Consider the following 22,501-nt stretch of genomic DNA (forward strand, 5'->3'; position numbering starts at 1 on the left):
CTATAATTTTTTTTTCTTTCTTCCTCTCATAATGCATAATATATATTGTTTTGTTGTTGCTTATTTATGTATGTATCTATATATCCATATATTATATAAATATGATTATTTAAATATAATTATTCACATTTAAACATAATTATAATATTTAATTTAGAATTATTGATTTAAAATTTGAAATAAAATAGAATGTGCGGATAATTATAATATTTAGTACGCTTGAGACTAAATATCCTGAAATAAAGGTTTGATGATTTTTTTAGTTTGTGCATTGTAATGGTTTTTTTTTTTTTAGCTTTTGATTGGTTTCAATGGTGTGGGATTGATGACGGTTATGGTTGTTGATAGAGAGTTTGCCAATTGTGGTGTAATGGTTGATAGAGAAGGGTGAGGCTATGTGCTAATAGTGTTGGGATAAGATGGTGGCCCCTGAAGAACCAAGAGCCCAAAGGGAGTGTAAGTTTGAAAGAGGTCGAAAGCTTGAGGCCTGGTGATTGGTTAACGGAGAATGGTCAAATGCTGCTTGGTGTGTGTTGGTTAATGATGATAGTGGTTGAATGGGAGCAATGTAATGGTGTTGAAGTTTCGGGTATGGGCTTTGGATTGATAGGTGGCTAGTGAGAGTTGAAAATGATGAAGATGGGAGAGTGGGTATTGGCGGTTGATGATGGTGAAGGTGGGAGGGTTTAAGATGGTGGTGATGAGTGGAGCTGTGTGAGGTTGAGGGATTCGGAAACTAAGAAGTTGGTCTCTCGAGCTCTCTACACCGTCTGGTGGTGATTTTTTTTTATTTTTATTTTTGTAATTTCTTATATAAAAACAAACATATTACAAATAATTATAAATCTTCCTTTTGTAAATTTTATATTTTAAATATATTTTTGTTTATATATTATTTTTGAATATTTATATATTTTTAAAATTTTATGTATTTTTTATTTTGATTTTATTTTGAATTATTTTTATAATTACAAGTAATTTTTTTAAAAAAAATAAGCATCAAGGGATAAATTGTCAATCATTTTAGAATTAGGACTAAATTGATAGTATAAGATGTTAAGCTACAATTGTTAATTTTATCAATCAAAAGAATATTAGGTTAGTATTTTTGTACAGTGGCCAAAGCATTTTAGACGTGGAATGATTACAAAATGAATTTGAGCTAATGGAAGTGACTAAATTACCAACAAAAAAAAATTGGGTAACCGAAACATAATGTTAAAACTTGGGTGACTATTTGTATAGAAAGATATTTTTGAAATTTTCACTTATTTAAGGCACTTCAATTACAAGATAGAGTACACTTTGTAAGTACAAGTAAAAATACATGTTTGATCAAACTACAATTAGGAGAGAACAATTGATTTAATCCATCAATTTTTTTCAATTTAACTTATGTTAACCAAACTTATGTTATTGGGCTGAGTTTATCTAGTTATATATTTATTACATATTATAAATAATTTAAAATTAATATAAAATAAGTTAATTTTTTTGTTGGATTCAATTTCGAAATTAAAAAATCGTTAACCGATTGAACTAACTGATTAAACCAATGTCAAAACTGACTAACTTACCCTACTTTACTAAATTGAAACTGAAAAGATTAGTTTTTCAATTAAAATTAAAAATCACTTAATCTTAAATATAATGACACTTAGAATCAATCAAGACAATATAAAAAAAATATAGAATCAAACAAAATTCAAAATGTAACATTATAAAACCCATACAAATTATATGCAGCTAGTGAAATCATTAATGCAAATGATGAAATTCGAACTCTGTCTTCAAGTTCCTGGACATTTTTGAAAAAAAAAAGCCGAGGGGGTAATTGGCAAGCAAGATATTTTTCTTCAGTTGCCTTCTACTTCCGAAAAGAAAAATCCCAATATTTGCATTACTTAAGTTCTCCAAATTCCTCTATATGTGGTATGGCCAAGAGCCTTTTTAAATTCCCTTAAATTCAATTGGGGATTCGTCAGATACTACCAGCATGCGCTGCTTGTGCTTGACTCACTCGTACCCATAACCTTACCTTCTTTGCTCTGCTCTTCCTCTATAAATATACAAGCATAATACGTATTTGTTTATGGCTTTTAGGTGTGCTTCAGCTTCTGCTCCATTTTCTCACGTCGCCTCTTCCCTTTCTTCTTCTTTTCATTTCCGGGTATGTTCTTTCTTCTCTTTGGTTACCCATCAAAAAATAAATTAAATTCAAAACAATCCTTTGATTTTATCTTCTTCTTTTTTTTAATTCCTTTATATACCCTTTCAACCGATTGTTAATTCTTTATTTCATTTTTTATGTATAACAATGCGAATATAGCCAGGTATTTAGCGGGTTAGAAATGATAAAAAAGAATAATATGTGTGATTGAGTGTTTGTGCTCCATTTTAGTCGATATTCTGACCCAGAAACTCTTGAATTTATTTTTTCCTTAAAAATGGAAACTTTTTAATTTCTGAGATAAAATCTCTGTAAATACTAGCTGTTTAATACAATTTGCTGAATGTCTGCTTGCATTATCTGACTGAGACTTCTATTGAAAGTAATTAATACATGATTTTTTTCCATAAGTAAGTTATTACATTTGACATTCTGCAATTCCATTTTAGGGTTATCTAAAATTGTTCAAAGATATCTCTTGGACCTTGGTGAAAGAGATCCGTTGTAGTTTTCATCATTTAATATCTCGTGTTTTGCTATCCAGGTAAGCTTGTTTAGAAGACCATATAATGACCAACGAGAGAGGACAGAACAGCCCAGAAATGCTAAAGGTAGCTTCTGTAACTTGTTGCATGATAAACTAGTCTGAAGTTTTGTCTCAAGGCGTGGAATGAAACCATTTTTGATGCCCTTGAAGAGCATTCTTTTACCATATAAATGCCCTAAATCCAAACATATTCAGCCCCTATATTTTAGTTGACTGTAGCTATTGGTTCATATTGTCCTCCAGTATAAATTTTAAAATGGCAATGTGATCAGGACATAGTAGCAATGATTTGAAATTTGACTAGTGTATTTAGTTCTTACTTTATGCCACTTCTTACGTGTAGTGCTGAAGTTGAAGGGGTTTCTAAGGAGACAAAATGTACTTTGTGCTACTTTGAAAGACCAATCTCAGTACACTGAGATCAAACCTGTTGATTCAGAACTGTTAAGTGACAATCCTGATCCTGAAGATATAATTCCGGTTGGCTTATCATCTGTTTATTTTGAGGGAAGTGATGGAAGACCTGGTTTTATTTCATTTTACAATCGCCAATACAAAAGAGACGATGAAGTCATTTCTAATGTGCAGAGGAATCAGAACAGCTTGCTATGGTTTATTGGTCCTGCTGTTCTTGTGGCATCTTTCATTTTGCCCTCACTTTATTTACGTAGGATACTTTCAATGATATTTGAGGACTCCTTATTAACAGGTTGGTGCCTTGTCATGTATTGAAACTTACTCTTTTGTCCCCCCCTCCCTTTGCTCTGTACTTACATTTGATACGGAGCCACTTAAGCAACTGAATGAACAAAATTGACACATGCAATTTTATGCAAGGTTATTCAGGGGATAGAGGGCTGAGTTTCTTGTTATTTTGATTCCTTTCCCACCTCTCTCATCTTTCTGTCTTGTTGTATGTGTATCTTTGTGTTTCTTAAAGGTGGCTATAACCTGAGAAAATAAGGAAAATTTTAAATGGTTAAGACATTGTAACCTTTTAAAAACACTGATAGTTTTTTGAGATCAAAGGAGTTATTTGACACTTGGTGGCTAAAGTGATCTCTTGCTGACCAATGGTAATTAGTCTGTTAATTGTAGCACATGTGATATATTAAGCAGGCATCAGAAAATCATGGATGAGGCAAAAGAATTGAAAAATAAACAAAGTTTTAAGGAAATAGAATATTGTGTATTTATAAGAGAGTGCTCTCAATTGTTAAACTTAATGCTGTGGTAGTTTCTAGATGTAAATGTGTATGATACTTTGAACACATACTTGTTCTCCCTGTTTTGCTGTTGTACAGAGATATATTTGATCCTTCTCTAATAGCCCTGGTCTTCTCTTCCTCAGATTTTCTGATATTGTTCTTCACAGAAGCACTTTTCTATTGTGGTGTTGCCATTTTTCTTCTGTTAATTGATCGTCTAAGGAGGCCTACTGGACTAGATTCTACAGCAGAAACCTTGGCCTCTCACTTAGGTCAACGCATCTCTTCTGTTGCCATTCTTGTGCTTAGTCTCATAATTCCCATGGTGACAATGGGTCTAGTCTGGCCCTGGACTGGTCCCGCAGCATCTGCTACTCTCGCCCCTTACCTGGTTGGTATTGTTGTCCAGTTTGCCTTTGAGCAGTATGCAAGATATCAGAAGTCACCTTCATGGCCTGTCATCCCGATAATTTTCCAAGTAAGGGCGGTTCTGCCTTGATTTATAGTTGGCATTGTATTTGACTGATAGTTCATCTCAAGTCTCAGCTTGTTTGTCGATTTTGTTCATCGTGACTGACTTTTATTACAAATTGAAATATATTCTGTACACATTAACAGGTTTACAGATTGCATCAGCTGAATAGAGCTGCTCAACTAGTGACAGCCCTGTCATTCACAGTGAAAGGTGCTGAAATGACTACATACAACATGGCAATAAACAGCTCTTTGGGAACACTTTTGAATGTACTCCAGTGCCTTGGGGTTATCTGCATTTGGTCACTCTCAAGTTTCCTCATGAGGTTCTACCCTTCCACCACCAGGATTACATAGCGGGAATGCATTTTATGTTCAGAAGGTTGGTGAAACTGTCAGTACATGGTTATTTTTCGAGACGACTGCATTTGATCTTACTAAATGTAATTAAAAATATATTGGACCTGGCATATGCTGTTTGGTTACGCTCTGCTGTGAATTTTTCAAGCATATCAAAAAGCTTCCTTAAGCATCTTGGAACAATGGTTTTCCATGCTGAAGGGAGCCAAAGCAGTTAAGATTTCTATGCCAGGACCTAATCTGACAATCAAAGCAGGAAGCAACATTAGAATTTTTATTTATTTATTTATGAGCATGAAATCCCAACTTTGTATATTGATATTTTCCCCTTATGCATTGTCGAGATATGGCAAGTTAACCTTGAAGTTTATCAAAACCGGTACCAGTGATTGAATTTTCAAGTAACGGTAACACATCTATGAAACTTGATCTGTAGAATCTGTCTGATGTTGTGTTCATTGAATTGTGGAAGTTTATTCATTTTGTGCAGTTTTAGGCATTCGTGTCTGAGCTTGTCGTTGTAGGTCTTGTTCGTTGGTTTAGGTAGCCATTATTGGCACATTAGAAAATAGCTGATGTTAGGTTGTAGCTATCAAAGTCTTGTGAGGACCAATATTAAAAATTGAGTAGATTACATTACATACAACAATAGGTTTTAAATTTAACCACGTAATTAGATAGCTGCTCTATTTTCCATTTTCCTTCCAAAGCAGGCATCCCTCAATGTAGGGCTGAGCGAAAATAAAACCAAGGCCCAGAACTATCTTAATCATGATGTTTGGACTATTTTTAGTTCACAATTTGAAAAATTATTGTTATCCAAATCAAATCTTGACTTTTACATATATATAGATATAATTTTAATTTTATATGATGCAAAAATATATGCTTTATATTTAAAATAATAAAAATAATTTAAAATACTACATAAAGTTTTTTTTGAAAAAATTTATATAGGATTTGTTTTTTTAATTATAAAGAATTATTTCTTTTGTGAAAATGTTACTTTTAGAAATATTTATGAAAGGTGTTAAAAATTTACAAAATAATATCCAAAAATTATAAAGTAAAGCTTATTTTGTCAAAATAGAATCTAAAAATTCAAATTAAAATTAGTAAAAAAAAAAAATGGAGCTGAATGGAATTATTATGGAAGTTTGGAATGATTCGGTCATACTGAACTCAATCCTAGATGGAGGAGAAAATTTCATTAGAAGAGGCACACAAAATTCGACCAAACCTAACTTAATCCTATCTCAAGGAGAAATTTTCACAAGAAGCTAAAAAGGCCTGTAAGAGTAAGTCAAACAATTTGTAAGATAGATTTTTTTTAATGTGCATGATAAATATTTATTTATACTATTTTTTAAATGCTTAGTTAGTATCACACATTAATTAAATTGAGAAATGATTAAAAGCAATAACTTTTTTTTATAAAGTTAGAATATTAATATGAGGATTTTTTTTGTATTTTAATTTTACCATTTCAATTAAAGTGTGATGATTCTTTAAAATTTTAAATGAATAATTATTTTACATAATCTTTTTCACACATATAATGAGTATATTATAATCTAATATAAGTAATATTATAAAATAATCTCGGTTTCATCTCAAATATTCAAGTTGTTTTAATTTTATTATATGTTACTTTACTTTTTTGTTTTTTAAGTATTACGTAACTTATGTTATATATGAAAAGTGAAATATATAATATTACAATATAAATTTTAATACATATGTTATTTATAAGGAAAAAATATTTACTAAAAGATGACAAGAAGGTATTTAAATGAATTTAGTTTAAGTTATATAAAAATATTGGTAAATTTAGATCAAATTTTAAGGAAGACTGTTTTTGAGTTGGATAATTTAGAGGTTGTTGATATGATAAATTATTTAATTTCAATACGAAGGGGTTTTTAAAATATATATATTATTATAAAATTTCAACAAGATAAAAATAGTAGAAAATAAATGTTTCCTTCTATAATATTTTTATCAATAAATATTTAAAAATATAAAAATTTGAGATTTTTCTAATTATGAAATTTCAAGGTAACTTGAAACTTGTTGAGGGTAGAAAAAGGTAAAAGTTTGGATGATGGTTCACATGAAAGGCGTGTAGAAAGTTGTTAGGCAAAGGTCAAAATGTTTGTGGTAAATTTAGAAAGGTGAGCGGAGATGGAGAAAAAGAAGATAAGGATGGTATCCGCTTGGTTTGGTCAACTTTTTTAGATTTTTTGACCCCTACATTAATTAATGGTTTTTTCATATTAAATTTTAGTTTTGATTTTTTAGATTTATTTTGATAAAATAAATTTTATTTTATGACTTTTGAATATTATTTAACAAAATTTTAAAGTCTTTTTCATAAATATTTTTAAAAAAATCTTTCTAGAACTTTTAAATTATTTCATTATTTTAAATATGAATATTTATTTTTATATCATAAAGTATTAAAATTAATTATATATTAAATAAAAATTAGATTTCAAATCGGTTTTGAGTAATTGTGATTTTTGAACTTTCATTTCATAAATCGTCCAAATAATTCGATTCATATTGATGGTCGATTTGGTCTTTTTTTTTTCCTTTTTTTTTGCTTAGTCCCATAGGTGTTTATAAGTGAGAGCGATCTTCTCTTAACTTGGGGTGTAGACACGTGTACAAAATAAAAAAAAATATTAAAGATTTTTCAAAAAAATTAAAAGAAAGTGAAAAAAAAAAGAGAGAGGAGAAATTGTAGGAAAAAAAATTTAAAGTAGGATATGAACGTTAATAATCTAGTGTATAATATTGTTTAATTTTATTGTTAAATTAAAGACTTAAAAATCAATAATTCAGTAATTTATAAAAAGGAATTAGCAAAAATCAGTTGCAAGAGCTTTTGTTTCTCATAAAGTACGAGTATCAAAATTTTGATGAATTAAAAAGGACTAATTTCTAAATTTTTGTAAAGTAGAGGATTATATTCAGAATTAAACCCTTCTTTAACTATCTCACTAGCAGCCTATGTGGTGTTTACCACCGTACTCTGCAATTGGTTCGCGGGGGCTTGTGCTGGACTAAGGTGTATCTCCGTTGCTCCTTCATCGCTATTCCATCTGGTAACTCTAAACCCTTTTATGTTCTTTTAATTTATTTATATTAATTAATTTCTCGAACCATTTCCCTCGGTTCTGATTTTGCCGTATTCTACCCAGCAAATGAGAAGAATTCGTTTCGCATATCTCTTTTCCGCTCTCAAAACCCCTAATTCGTTCCTCTGCAATTGCAAATATAATCCATCAATTTATGGGAATTTGTTAACCGTTGCACGAATGCCCATTCACCCACCCTTTACAGTCCCTTCATTTTGCTCCAATGCAACTGCCTTTGATTCCAGTCTTACTGATGTGGCTAAGGTGTATGCGACTGTAATGGATAACTCTAATGCATATGATAATATGGAGAAATCGCTTGACCAACTCGATGTCCCATTAACTACCCCTTTGGTTCTTGAGCTTTTGCAAAGGCTTTCTCTTGAGGAGAAACTAGCTTTCAGGTTCTTTACATGGGCTGCGAGTCAACAAGATTATGCCCATCAGCCTCAAGCTTATAATCAAATGATTGACATTTTGTCCAGTACAAAGTATAAGGTTAAACAATTTCGGATTGTCTGCGATATGCTTGATTATATGAAGAGGTCCAACAGAAATGCTGTCCCCGTTGAAGTTTTGCTTCACATTTTGAGACAATATACTGAAAAGCATTTGACCCATCTTCAGAAATTTGCTAAGAAGAAGAAGATAAGAGTGAAAACGCAGCCAGAGATCAACGCTTTTAACTTGCTGTTGGATGCTTTGTGTAAATGTAGTTTGGTTGAGGATGCTGAGGTTCTGTTTAGGAGAATGAAAGGGAGAGTTAAACCAGATGCTAATTCGTACAATATATTGTTTTTCGGTTGGTGTAGGGTTAGGAATCCGAAACGAGGAATGAGCGTTCTGGAAGAAATGATCCAGTTGGGCCATACTCCTGATAATTTTACATACAATACTGCTATTGATGCCTTCTGCAAAGCAGGAATGGTGACTGAGGCAGCTGAACTTTTCGAGTTTATGCGAACAAAAGGGTCAACCATGTCTTCTCCCACTGCAAAAACTTATTCAATCATGATTGTGGCTTTAATGCATAACAACAGAATGGAAGAATGCTTTGAGCTTATAGGTCATATGATGAATAGTGGTTGCCTACCTGACGTGTCCACTTTCAAGGAGTTGATCGAAGGGATGTCCTCAGCAGGGAAGATTGAGGAAGCTTACAAGTTCTTGGAGGAGATGGGAAATAAAGGTTACCCACCTGATATAGTTACTTACAATTGTTTCTTCAAGGTCCTTTGCGACAATAAAAAGTGCGATGAAGCTTTGAGGCTATATCAAAGAATGATTGATGTGGGTTGTATGCCGAGTGTGCAAACTTATAATATGTTGATTTCAATGTTCTTTCAGATAGGTGATCTTGATGGGGTGTTTGAGACTTGGCAAGAGATGGATAGGAGGGGATGTGCACAAGACATTGACACTTATTGCATTATGATTGATGGGCTCTTCAGCTGCAATAAAGTGGAAGATGCTTGTTTTGTTTTGGAAGATGTCATAAATAAGGGATTGAAATTACCGTACCCAAAGTTTGACTCGTTTTTGATGCAGCTTTCAGCTATTGGTAACCTCCAAGCCATCCACAAGCTTTCTGAACATATGAGGAAGTTTTACAATCCTGCTATGGCAAGACGTTTTGCCTTGAATCAGAAGAGGAAGAGTGTGAGTTTGAGAGGGAAGTAAGAACATACAAAATACTTTTGGAAGTTTAACTTTCATCATACAGAAGTGGTATGTGGGATTGGTTGTTGCTCACTCGTTAACTCCTTTGTAAGTTTTGAACAAGAAACAGTAAGGATTGCATAGAACAATATAGTGGGAGGTTGGACCAGTGTGATGCACATACTTGTTCTCATAATCTCTGGCAGATCTATATAATCCATAAATACTAGTTGTCATTGGTTATACTAGTGGTAGTGCCCCCATGAATTTTTGCGGTGAGTTGGATCTGCTGCATGCAGCTATGTTCTGTACTTGATCAATTTTACCTTTTATCTTTTTCGAGTTCAGTTAAGGAACAAACACATCACAGAAGAAGTTGATTATGAAATTATGTAATGGTAAAGATTTATTTCCCGCAAAACCTTCATGACTGAGTTAACATCTATTGATACCTGCTGGAGCCACGGCTTATGTTGTGTAACACCCCTTACCCGAGACCGTTTCCGGAGTCGAGCACGAGGCATTACTTAGCTTATCATACCAGTTCGGAGCATAAAAACTAGGTTTGAAAATTTATTTCATTATTCGCAGCAAATCTGTCTAATCGCGCAGCAGTTACTAAATTAATTATAACTTGAGCTACAGAACTCGAAATTTAATCCCGTAAATTTTCCCTGAAACTAGACTCATATATCTACTCACCATAAAATTTTTAGAATTTTTGGTTTAGCAAATTAGTACAGTTTATTAGTTAAAGTCTCCCCTGTGTCACCACCAGACTGCCCTGACCTCTAGTCACTAAAAATAAGTTTTCTCGCTATAGGATTTTCATATGAAGTTCTTACTTGTTTCTATAGAAAATAGACTCATTAAGGAATCTAAGCATGTAAATTTCAACTCATAACCATTTTTGTACAATTTGTAATTATTTTCTAAACTCAGAACAGGGGACTCCAAAAACAGTTCTGACCTTATCTTACTAAAATTCACATATCTTAAAATATAAATTTCTTTTTTCTACACCGTTATTTTTCCATGAAAATAGACTCAACAAGCTTTAATTCCATATATCATTCACCCTCTAATTCATTTTATATTATCTTGGGTGATTTTTCAAATTCACGTCACTGTGCTGCCTGAATTCTGTTTCTTTGCAAAATTTTATCCTTTCATGATTTCCATGCATAATTTATCACCTAATCTTTCATAACAACAAACACCTTCATCCTTAATCATTGTAATAACCATACATCATCAAATACTTACACATCACTCATTAGCAAAATCATCACTACAAACATACAAAATAACTAAATCCCTATACATGCCATAACTTAAACGTGTTTCGATATAAAATACTGAGCAGTTGTAGTTGATAGTGTGGACGATCTCCGACTTCTTTAGGATCCTTGAAGTAGCTTTGCAATACTATAAGAGAAAGAGAAATAAAAGCAGTAAGCATAAAGCTTAGTAAGTTTACTAGCAAATAAATAACAATATTTAACTTAAATAATTAAACTCAATGTCTATATCTCATACTAATTCTCTTACTTGTTTACTTAGAATATTTATGTGCATAACTTACTCAATCCTTGCTGCATCGTTGAACATCAATTGATAGTATAATAAGTTCTTAAGTCTTACAACTTACCTGAGCTTGCCATTTATGCTTTAAACTGAACTTTCATGAACATGATTCGTTTACAAGCCCGTTGAACTACATTGGAATAATAAGGATACTCGGGTCTCTTCTGATAATAACATGCCAAAGCCATGTCCCAGACATGGTCTTACATGGGATGTTCTCGTGATGGTGCCCATGCCATGTCCCAGACATGGTCTTATAGGGGACCTCTCATCTCGGTGCCAACGCCATGTCCCAGACATGGTCTTACATGGGACCTCTCGTCTCGGTGCCCATGCCATGTCCCAGACATGGTCTTACAGGGGACCTCTCATGATCTTAAGGATGCCAATGCCATGTCCCAGACATGGTCTTACATGGGATCTCTTTACCCAAATGTCATGACATTCGTATCCAGTACCATCCTTATGTATCAACGGGACTTTTAAATTTTAATTCTCTATCATTTCATGCTTGGATCATCATCAAATAAATTCATAAAATAAATTCATAATTGCTGGAAATTAACAGCATTAATAATAAATATTGAAATATTGCATTTATTTACTGTAAACTTACCTCGGTACCAATTATAGCCAAATTTACCAACTTAGTCTTCAACTTTATTCTTCCCTTTGTCTAACCTCGAGTTTCGTACTTCTTGATCAATTGAGCTTGGAACCTTAAAACCTTAAATTTCCCTTTTTCTTTTTCTTTCTTTCTTTCTTTCTTTCTTTCCTTCCTTCTCTGCCCGTTTTGCTCTCTGTTTCTTTCTCTGTTTCGTCTCTTCTATTCTGTTTCTTTTCTTTCTTTTTCTATTCTTTCTTCTGTTTTATGTATATATATAATATAATATAATATATTAATAATAATATAATATAAAAACATAATCATTACTATAATATAATAATATTTTTTTAACACATAAAATCTCAGATTTTTATACTTATGCCGCCTCAACTTTGGAAAAAGGCATAATTGCCTATTTGGTCCTTTTAACTTTTCTTTAATCTATAATTAAACTTTTATCCCTATTGCAATTTAATCCTTTTTCATAATTAACTATCGAAACGTTAAAATTTCTTAACGAAACTTTAATATTATCCTATTGACACTCTGTAAATATTTATAAAAATATTTACGGCTCAGTTTATGATATCGAGGTCTCGATACCTCGTTTTTGACCCAATTTACCTAATAATTTCTTTTAAATCACAAAATTCACTGATTCAAAAATATTTCTAACTTTTTCATCGAATTTAGTGATCTCAAATCATTGTTCTGACACTACTGAAAATTGGGCTGTTACATGTTGTCAGTGCTGGAGATTGCATTTTACAGTATATGTCAAAATGCATACCTTTTCCCCCTTTTCATTTCCTCTTTTATGTTTCAGACGCCACCTTTTGTATGTTTAAATTTAGTTAATCTCATACAATATCTTCTGATACGTTTCGTTGTTTTCAGTGCAAGTGTTGTAGGGTGTAGTAAAAAAAGTAATCATACAAATAAGTGTGACACTTATTACGCTTTCAATTCGGAGTTCTGGTGGAGTTTAAAAAACTTCGATATATCAAATAATTACTCTTATTATATTATTATATTGACAATTGTATAATTTCTATCTTTTTTATCAACTTTTTTTTTGTCAAATTAAATTTATAAACCTTTAAACTTGCTTGTGGAGTCAAATGATTTTCCTTTTAATTTAATAAAAAATCACTAATTAAAGATTGAATAGTTAATTAAGAATTACGAAAGTACAATCGACCCTCTTTATAACAGTCACTCGCTATAACAATATTTTGCTATAATATCTAAGTTTATAGAAAAATCGATTTTTATGTTTTATTTTAACCCTCTATAATAATTTTTCACTTATAACAACATCTATAGTCATAAATTACGTTCTTTATTAAATTAGTTTTTTATAACAACATATGATCTAAATTTTTAAGTAAAATCATAATTGTTTCATATAAGCAAGCCTATTAATTATCATTTATTAAATGAAAATGACCTTAATTAGAATATTATTTTAATAAAATGATTAAATTTCACATGAATAAGTCTATTAATCATATTTTACTAAATGAAAATAATATTCAATGGTGGAATTAAAGATATCAATTCAAGAAACTTATTAAGTTCCCTAATTAAATATTTTACTATGAATTTGGAATATCAAAAACTTATGAATTGATTACTTGAATTTAGTAACTTATGATTAATTAATTAATTAATTAATTTAATTTGATAACTTATATTAATTAATTGAACTTGTTAAATTTATGAACTTTATAATTAATCATGTGAAAGAATGTAGAATAAAAAAAATGTATAAAAGCAATAATAAATGTGCTTGTTATACGTCTTTTAATTTTGTTGATTTGATTATCACTTTCTCTTTCTTTTTTTTAAACATAATTTTCATTTTTTTGTATTGGATGGAAATTCACGACATAAATGATATGGTAAGTTTACAATAACTATCTCTCTATAACAACATGATGTTATAGCCTTATAGGTGTATAACTGTCACCTCTATGTAATAGACAAAATCTGAGTAGACAAATAAGATTGTTATAGAGAGTTGATTGTATACATCTTTCAATATTTACACTTTTAGAGTACGTAGTTATATATATATATATGATATTAAATATAATATATAAATTATAACTTGTAAATATATTATAGATATAAAATTTATTTTTAGGTTATAATATGCTTCAAGTCTCTATATTTTTTTGTATATTTAGAATTTAATCCATCTACTTTTATTTTCAAGAATTTAATTTATCTTTTTCTTTTTCAGTTTTAAAAATATAAATTTAATTATTAAAATTCTTCCATTAAATTTAGACCTATTATTTTTTTGAGATAATTTTTTAATTTTAAAATGTGGAATTTAAGAAAATCGTTTTAAACTTTTTATATTTGTAGTGTCATTAACTTTTTTATCTATGGGGGATCGTAACTTTGATAATTAGGCAGGAGGTGTATGATGATATGTGACAATGGCATGCCTAGTAAGCATATTTTAGGAGGAGGCAAGCGAGCAAGACTAGGTAAAACTCTGGCTGTGTCTCTACCAGTATACCTATAATGTCTCCCCACAAATAAGGGTCATTTCAGCGAATGACGGATCCGTTTGCCACTTCTCTCCAACGTGTCTTCCTTTACATATCTTACACTTACCCTGTATATGTACTCTCCCAAATATACCTATTTTCCTACACGTTCAACTGCAAAAAAAGAAACAATGTTGGCAGCTACAAACCCAACAGAGGAGCATGTGCACTCCACTTTTGCTTCTAGATATGTTCGCGCTCCTGTTCCAAGGTAAATCCACAAAGTTGTTTTTATTGCAACAATTAGATTGTCATAATTCAAAGAAAACTGTGGTCTTTATATATTAATGGATTCAGGTTCAAGATGCCGGAGAAGTCGATTCCAAAGGACGCGGCGTATCAAGTAATACATGATGAGCTTATGCTGGATGGAAATCCGAGGTTGAACTTGGCTTCATTTGTTACAACATGGATGGAACCTGAGTGTGATAAGCTTATGATGGCTGCAATTAATAAGAACTATGTTGACATGGATGAATACCCTGTCACCACTGAACTCCAGGTATCAATCCTTCTTCACTTGTGCATTTCATCTATTAGGAAAAGGAAACTGAATAATGGCAGAATTTAGCATTCATTAAATGAAAACTGATAATGCAGAATCGATGTGTAAACATGATTGCAAACCTGTTCCATGCTCCGGTCGGGGAAGAAGAGACAGCAGTAGGTGTGGGAACAGTTGGTTCCTCTGAGGCTATAATGCTGGCTGGATTAGCTTTTAAAAGGAGGTGGCAACATAAGAGAAAAACAGAGGGAAAGCCCACTGATAATCCCAACATAGTCACGGGAGCTAACGTGCAGGTGAGATTATTATAACTATTATTTGGTTATGAATATGTGTGGTCAAATAGTAAAGTTGATAAATGAAATGGGATGCAATAACGCACAGGTTTGCTGGGAGAAGTTTGCAAGGTATTTTGAGGTAGGGCTGAAGGAAGTAAAGCTGAAAGAGGGATATTACGTTATGGACCCAGAACAAGCGGTTGAGCTAGTAGATGAGAACACCATATGTGTAGCAGCTATTCTGGGATCAACGCTGACAGGAGAGTTTGAGGACGTGAAGACGTTGAATGACCTCCTTATGAAGAAAAATGAGGAGACCGGTTGGGGAACCCCCATTCATGTAGACGCTGCCAGCGGAGGATTTATTGCTCCTTTTCTTTACCCGGATCTCGAGTGGGATTTCCGGCTGCCTTTAGTGAAGAGCATCAATGTGAGTGGCCACAAATATGGCCTCGTCTATGCTGGTGTTGGTTGGGTTGTTTGGAGGAACAAAGAGGATTTGCCTGATGATCTTGTCTTTCACATCAACTACCTTGGCTCCGATCAACCCACTTTCACCCTCAACTTCTCCAAAGGTAATTATATAACTCATACATTTCCTTGTACTATTTTCTTTTTCATACACTCATGATAATTATAATCTCAGGCTCTAGTCAAATAATTGCTCAGTATTACCAGTTTCTACGCCTTGGTTTTGAGGTAAATTGCTTTCGAACTTCTTTTGAAGTATGAATAAATTTGTTGATGCAATATAATTATAATACTAATGACGATGCTGATGATGATAGGGGTACAAGAACATAATTGAGAACTGCATGGAGAATATGAAAGTGCTTAAACAAGGCATAGAGAACACCGGGAGGTTTAACATATTATCAAAGGATATAGGAGTACCGCTAGTGGCCTTCTCTCTAAAAGATAGCAGCAAACATACAGTGTTCGAGATAGCCGAGAACTTGCGAAGGTTCGGATGGATCCTTCCGGCTTATACAATGCCTGCCAATGCACAGCACGTGGCTGTCCTCCGAGCAGTGATCCGAGAAGATTTCAGCCATGGGCTGGCGAAAAGACTGGTGGCACACATTGAGCAAGTCCTCAAGGAAATGGATGGCCTCCCGAGTCGCCTTCAACATAAGAAGACCGAAAGAGAAACTCAGGAAGAGGTCTTTAGGTACTGGAAACGCCTTGTTGATCGCAAGATAGCTGGAGTCTGTTGATTTTTTCATCTCTGTTTCCCAACACCACGGGCCTTCTTCAACAATTTTTTTGCTTTCCATAACAATTATGCTACTCTTTAAATAAACATTTTATAGTATCTTGGCTATTATGTATGTTTCCCAGGCGATGGGTGGATTCCTTGTGTGCTTGAAATGGAGCATCATCACTCCATTAAAATGCACATTAATTTCTCCATTGTTTAAATAAACATTTACTTTAGATTTTCTCCCTAATAAATTTGTCACCAGATTGACACTACAACAAAACTGCCATATACTGACGGAATTAATCTGTTGCTACAAGTATAAAACTCTGTCAGTGTAAGGCCCAAAGATCTATGCAGACGGTCAAATGGGCACCTCGACAAAATGTAAACCGTTACTTTGCGGATATGTCGACAAAGCTTTTAGCGACAGCAAGAATCCGTTCGTATATGCCCTTAGTCAAAGCGATGACTATTCCGTCAGTATAAACTGTTTTCAATGCTAGCTACCCATCATAACTATATCATATATTACTGATTAAGAGCGGTTTCCGTTGGTAAAACTTATTTTGAGTTTTCTTAATTTTGTAATCTATTGTGAGTATATAATAAAAATCCGTTATAGTAAAGGCCAATTTTGCAATTTTTATATTGACGGTATCTACCATTTGCATAGATTCAAAATTTGTCAAAGAAGATTTAATTGGTATTTAATTAATTTTAAAACATTCTTCATAATTAAATTAATTGATAATATAATAGTAATTATATAAAGAATATTAAATGCAAGATACAATTAAATTGTTCATATAATGACGAAAATATTGTCTTATAACAAATTTCACAAAGTTAACATAAATATAAAAGACCATGAATTACAAATGAAACAAACTTGGTGAAGTCTCTTTTCTCCATACCTCATCCCCACAAAGTAGATTTGTACATCAAGCAACATTTAGTTTATTTCCCCGCATCAAATATAATAACAAATCAAAGTATTACTTATTTGTTGTGTAATTTATTATAGTATATGCTTGTGTACAGTACAAACTTTATCTCCATTAATATTAATTACGAAGAATTTGAAAAAAAGATATAGATATATATATATATAAAAAGATGGATGGGTTGGAGAGCACATTGTACTAAATAGTCTCCAAGTTTCATTCGGATCGTTAGCTAATTTTGTTGTACAGAGGACAAAGTGTCATGAAATCTTGGACAAAATTTTTTTTTAACCAAAGGCAAAAAATGAAATATATTTCTATGATCGATTTAACTTGATATTGTTATGAGAGAAACATAGATAAAATGAATCACTTAAAAAACAAAGGAAAAAATAAAGTTAACACAATAAAAAACAACCGAATCAATAACTTTAAAATTGAATTCATATGCAAGCATTGGGACAAGGTGCTGCATATTCACTACATTAAGATTGCTACTACCCCACCAAGGCATAGAAAGCTACTCAACGTGGAAACATACAAGGTAAAGATACATATTCTATATGATTCAAAATAGATATAAATTTGGGTAGAGAATCCGAAACCAAAAGCAATATGTTGAATTTCACACATAAATATATATAATGTTAATTTACGTTTCAGATCAAGAAAAACCAAAGATAATGCAGCATCTAGTTCATTCTAGTTTCAAAGGACCTTATCAGCTTTTTGGATACTTTATAAAAAGAAATAAAACTTTATCATTTGATTTTTCTGCCAAGTTGCTGGAATAGCTCAGTTGGTTAGAGCGTGTGGCTGTTAACCACAAGGTCGGAGGTTCAAGCCCTCCTTCTAGCGTTTTTTCTTTTCGAGTGATTTTACAAGTTTGGCCCAGTTCGGAGTCATTTTCCCCTTTTGAATTGCAAGTTTACTGCTGCACATTTTCCCCTTTTGAATTGCAAGTTTACTGCTGCACAGAAAGGAATATCCGTTCATTGAAAGCCGACCTCAAAATTGAATCCATCTCATAATTCTTATACTTATTTTATACTATTATTTTAATTTTACAATAAGACTGATTAAGAAACTTCATTTGGATATCACTAGCACTGACCCCAAATAAAATATTAGATAAACTATAAAAATAATCATTTTTACTTACTGATTACATTTTAGTCGCTTATGTTTGAAATGTTACGCATTAATTATTTAAGTTACTGTTTTATTACAAAGTGATCATTCTATGGCTAAGTTCCGCTATCTCTCTAATACCATTAGGGAGGTAACAGATTTAAAATCAATTTAAACTGCCACATAAATTTTCCGTTAGAAAGGTAATTTATTTTAACAGTAGAGTGATCACTTCGTAATATTTTAAACATAAATAACTAAAATATAATTTAAAATAAATAAAAATAATTATTTTTATAGTTTAGCCTAAAATATTATGCAGACTACATCAACTCAACAGCTGCTTGTATATATCATGATAACCACGCATCAAATTCAAAAATTTACAGTATCCGGGAAAAGAAATCCCAGCTGAATGAATTACATATTTTTGAGGACCAAAACCAAAATTATATCAAAATTTTACCTCAACCCCATCAGATTTCTGCATAGCAGCCTGCGTGAACAAACTCAGAGAACTCATTAGGCATACTGATATTCTCCATTTTACTGTTTTGCCCTTCCTTCGTTTCCACCGTGTAAAACCCAAGCGCACCACATCCATACTCCGACCCGGTAACCAAAACCCTCCCCCCAGATGCTCTGACCCGAACGCCCGGGTCGATCTCTGCCCAATTCAGCAATTTCCCATCTTCCCCTATCCCCACACACGATCTCGGGCATCGACCCGGTTCCCAAACCCCTTCCACCCGTCTCCATTGTTCCGACTTGAACCCGTACACGTCAGCGCTTCCATCAAATTGACCTTGGCTCTCCGTTCTGTATCCACTCACCACCCAGAACTCCTCTTCCCCAATCACTACACCTTCACATTCGTCTCGCTCTTGACTCAACTCCCCCAACTCAGTCCACTCGTCCGTTCTCAGATCGTAAACCCAAGCGGTTCTTGACGCGTTCTTGTTCTCGTCATGCCCGCCCGCAACAAAAACCCGACCTCCACATGCCCCGATTGCAAAGAAGGATCTTTTTGAAGGCATATCCTTCCCTTGTCTCCATTGCTGAGTCACGAAATCGTAGATGAACACATCAGTAACCGGATCGTACATCACCGGGTCCCACCCGCCCATCACCACAAGCTTACCTTCACAGCTTGCTAATTGGCAAAACAAAGGCAACCCGTTTAGGTACTTGGGAATCGGGGCGAGTCTATCCCAACTCTGACTCACCGAGTCGAACACAGCAATTCCATAACTCGATGATACAGATACACTCGGGTTTTTAGGTCCATTCTGGATTGCACTATTAAAGACTAGAAGCAAGCAAGCGAGTTTCTGGGTGTAGCCTAACCTTTTTCGGTGGTAATAAAAATCTAGGCTTTGGAGCAATTCCCGCCATCGATGACAAACTCGGAAGGCGAGTCTGTGAGCTGTGTAGGGTAGCCGAGATAAGCACTCAAGACCAAGTTCTTCAGGTAAACCCGGAAGCAACTCGGTTGAAAACTCAAATGTCTTCATTTCTTAAAGTTTTAAGAGGGTTTAGCTTTTGTGAAATGCCATTGAAACATTGGAAACAAAGCTATCATCCATCTCTTCTTTATAACAGTCAGTTAGGTCGATAACGGAAAACCTTCAGCTGTTTGATAAGTGACACGTGTACGTTTCAGTGGACTTAATGTAACTGTAGAGAGATATTTTGACTTATTTGGTATGGCAGTGGCAGAGCGGATAAGTGCAAACTAAGGGATCGCACGTGGCTGTATTTCCATTTGAATTTTAAACTTCTTACCATCTGTCTTAGTTGTATAACAACTCCAGTTCAACTTCCGGTATCCATACCTTTTTTTTTTTTTTCTAATTACCTATAATTTACTCCAATTTTTCTTTTTAACTCTCTCTAACTTATAAATAAGAAAACAATAAATTTCAGCACACTCAAACTTAAATCTTTCTATATTAATAACAATATTCACTAATTATAATTATAACATATTAAAAAAATATTTTCAACACAAAAAATATACAAAGATATTTGTTTTCAAGTTTTCTTCAATATTTCTCCCCGTCTTCTTTCTCATAACTAAAAAAATAGAAAGACAAGACGAAATCACATCTACATTACTTCTCATGTATCTAGATCTATATGTATCTTGTATCTTGTTTTGACATATAATTATTAGTAATAGATGTACGTAAACTTACATATTGAATATAAATATTAGAAGGAAAAGACAAAATATAAGAGAAGAAATCATAGTTCCTCAAAATCTTAGTGTTTTTTCCAGGAAACATTGCATTTTGGCTGAAAATCTACTTTTATCTTTTCCTTTAATATCCGTAGTGACAAAAAATGATAATGGACAATGAAAGCATTAGATGTCGACCATAAGTAAAATCTTCTAGAGAACAGCAAGAACGGCAAACACGGATGACGAAATTTGCCAGACCTTAAAGACAATGACCACTGATTCAATCAATTTAAAATTTCCCTCCCCTTCTATCTTTCTTTTTAAATATTCTTATTCATCACACATTTAAATAAATGTAGAAAAGATAAAAATATTATATTTGTTTCAAGTAGGATTAGCATTTCTTTCTTTTCGTGTTATGCACTAAGGTGCATAATGGCCTGGTTTGCATTTGTAGTGGTCTTGTGATTCATCGAATACACATGAATTCTGATGTTTAAAAATGTAATATTTAAAAGTTTGAAGGTAAAAAATAAAAATTAAATTGAAAAATATATAAAAACTCTAAAAACTAAACTTCTCATTTATCAAATTTATTTATAAATGACATCCCTCATCTCATCAACTTAATTTATTATCTTTTATATGACAATGCATTAAATATAGGGTAAACTGAAAAAATAGTCATTCTTGTTTGTCTTAGTTTACATTTTAGTCTCTTATATTTGAAATGTTACGTTTTAGTCACTTACATTATCGTTTTGTTTCGAAGTGGTTCCTTTGCCGTTAAGCTCTGTTACCTTTCTAACGGTTGTCCTATGTGGCAATTCAAATGAGTTTTAAATGTCAAATTGGATGTTCAATTGGGATGAGAATATGTTTTTATTTATTTTTTTATGAAAATAGAATACAAATTTTTACCCTAAAACCTAATTTTATCCTGTTTAAAAAAAAGCAATAGTTGGTTTTTGGAAAATTACCATAAGAGGTAAAATAAGACCAAAGTGGTGAAAAAGATGTTGAACCCAAGTTGGGGTGAGGAATTCATTTTCAAAGTAGACAATTGGAGAAAATTTCCCAAAATCCAGCTATTGCTTCTTTATAATTAGGAGAAAATTAAGTTTTAGGGAAAAATTTTATATTCTATTTTTTTTAAAAAAAAACTTATTCTCATCTCAGCTAAACATCTAAGTTGACATTAAAAATTTATTTAGACTGCCATTAAAGAGATAACAGAGCTTAACGACAGAGTGACCACTTCGTAACAAAACGATAACGTAAATAATAAAACATAATATTTCAAGCATAAATAACTAAAATGTAATATGAGACAAACAAAAGTAACTATTTTTATAGTTTACCCTTAAATATAAATTCACATTTATATGCTTAACAAGAGTATGTTTTTTCTCCAAAATTTCGTAGCTATAGAATTTGTAAAATTCCATCCAAATTAACCCTAAAATGGAATACCCAATGGTAAAAATTGAAGCTGTTTTCGTAAACAAATGTTTCCATGAAAAGCAAAAAGAAAAGCCCGATGTTTAAAGCTTAAACCTTGACATCTGACCAAACATTGAGAATACCTTACAACCATAACATATGGCTCAATAATTTAAAGCTCTGTACCAAAATGAAATCACTTCTCATTATTAGCATTCGGCTTTCCTTTTTGGACATAATTGATTGGGTTTAGTATGCTCCAAAAAATAACCCATATATGACTTAATTTTTTTATTATGATTATTTTTAAGGTCATCCATCAAAACTCTTTTAAACTAAAGTCGTTATAATAATCATTATAAATAATAATAAGCAATGAAATATGTTAAGCTTCCAAAATAAAAGAAGAATTATGGGCACTAAAATATGTATATCAACATTGTTTTACTTTTATCTTTTGAGCTTCAAGCTTATTTTCGAGGGTTTGGGAAG

At 32.4% G+C, this 22,501-nt stretch overlaps 4 protein-coding genes and 1 non-coding gene across 7 annotated transcripts; 4 read left to right on the plus strand and 1 right to left on the minus strand.

The window, feature by feature from the left end:
• The first annotated feature begins 1,753 nt into the window (after nt 1–1,753).
• Nucleotides 1,754–5,072, plus strand: LOC107933673 (uncharacterized). 3 transcript variants are annotated; one of them, XM_016865944.2, is made up of 6 exons: nt 1,754–2,022; nt 2,104–2,170; nt 2,715–2,781; nt 3,061–3,426; nt 4,069–4,403; nt 4,544–5,072. In XM_016865944.2, the coding sequence occupies exons 1-6, from the start codon at nt 1,997–1,999 to the stop codon at nt 4,754–4,756; spliced, it is 1,074 nt and encodes a 357-aa protein (XP_016721433.2). In that variant the 5' UTR covers nt 1,754–1,996; the 3' UTR covers nt 4,757–5,072. The 3 variants fall into 3 exon arrangements, with proteins under 3 accessions (XP_016721433.2, XP_016721436.2, XP_016721435.2); XM_016865947.2 differs by having other exon boundaries at nt 1,754–1,932; XM_016865946.2 differs by having other exon boundaries at nt 1,754–2,170.
• Nucleotides 5,073–7,676: 2,604 nt separating this feature from the next.
• LOC107933615 (pentatricopeptide repeat-containing protein At1g73400, mitochondrial) lies at nt 7,677–9,806 on the plus strand. Its single transcript, XM_041076911.1, has 2 exons — nt 7,677–7,869; nt 7,966–9,806. The coding sequence occupies exon 2, from the start codon at nt 7,969–7,971 to the stop codon at nt 9,580–9,582; it is 1,614 nt and encodes a 537-aa protein (XP_040932845.1). The 5' UTR covers nt 7,677–7,869; nt 7,966–7,968; the 3' UTR covers nt 9,583–9,806.
• A 4,577-nt stretch (nt 9,807–14,383) lies between these two features.
• LOC121206230 (glutamate decarboxylase 5) lies at nt 14,384–16,553 on the plus strand. Its single transcript, XM_041076912.1, has 6 exons — nt 14,384–14,530; nt 14,617–14,821; nt 14,920–15,120; nt 15,209–15,677; nt 15,749–15,801; nt 15,891–16,553. The coding sequence occupies exons 1-6, from the start codon at nt 14,394–14,396 to the stop codon at nt 16,317–16,319; spliced, it is 1,494 nt and encodes a 497-aa protein (XP_040932846.1). The 5' UTR covers nt 14,384–14,393; the 3' UTR covers nt 16,320–16,553.
• A 1,481-nt stretch (nt 16,554–18,034) lies between these two features.
• On the plus strand, nt 18,035–18,108 carry TRNAN-GUU (transfer RNA asparagine (anticodon GUU)). The gene has a single exon. It is a non-coding gene; the product is annotated as a tRNA-Asn (tRNA).
• A 601-nt stretch (nt 18,109–18,709) lies between these two features.
• Nucleotides 18,710–20,261, minus strand: LOC121206231 (F-box/kelch-repeat protein At2g44130). The gene has a single exon (XM_041076913.1). It carries the CDS (start codon nt 19,893–19,895, stop codon nt 18,858–18,860), a length of 1,038 nt encoding a protein of 345 aa, XP_040932847.1. The 5' UTR covers nt 19,896–20,261; the 3' UTR covers nt 18,710–18,857.
• Nucleotides 20,262–22,501: the final 2,240 nt, after the last annotated feature.

Source organism: Gossypium hirsutum, chromosome A09, assembly GCF_007990345.1.
Source record: "Gossypium hirsutum isolate 1008001.06 chromosome A09, Gossypium_hirsutum_v2.1, whole genome shotgun sequence".
NCBI lineage: Eukaryota > Viridiplantae > Streptophyta > Magnoliopsida > Malvales > Malvaceae > Gossypium > Gossypium hirsutum.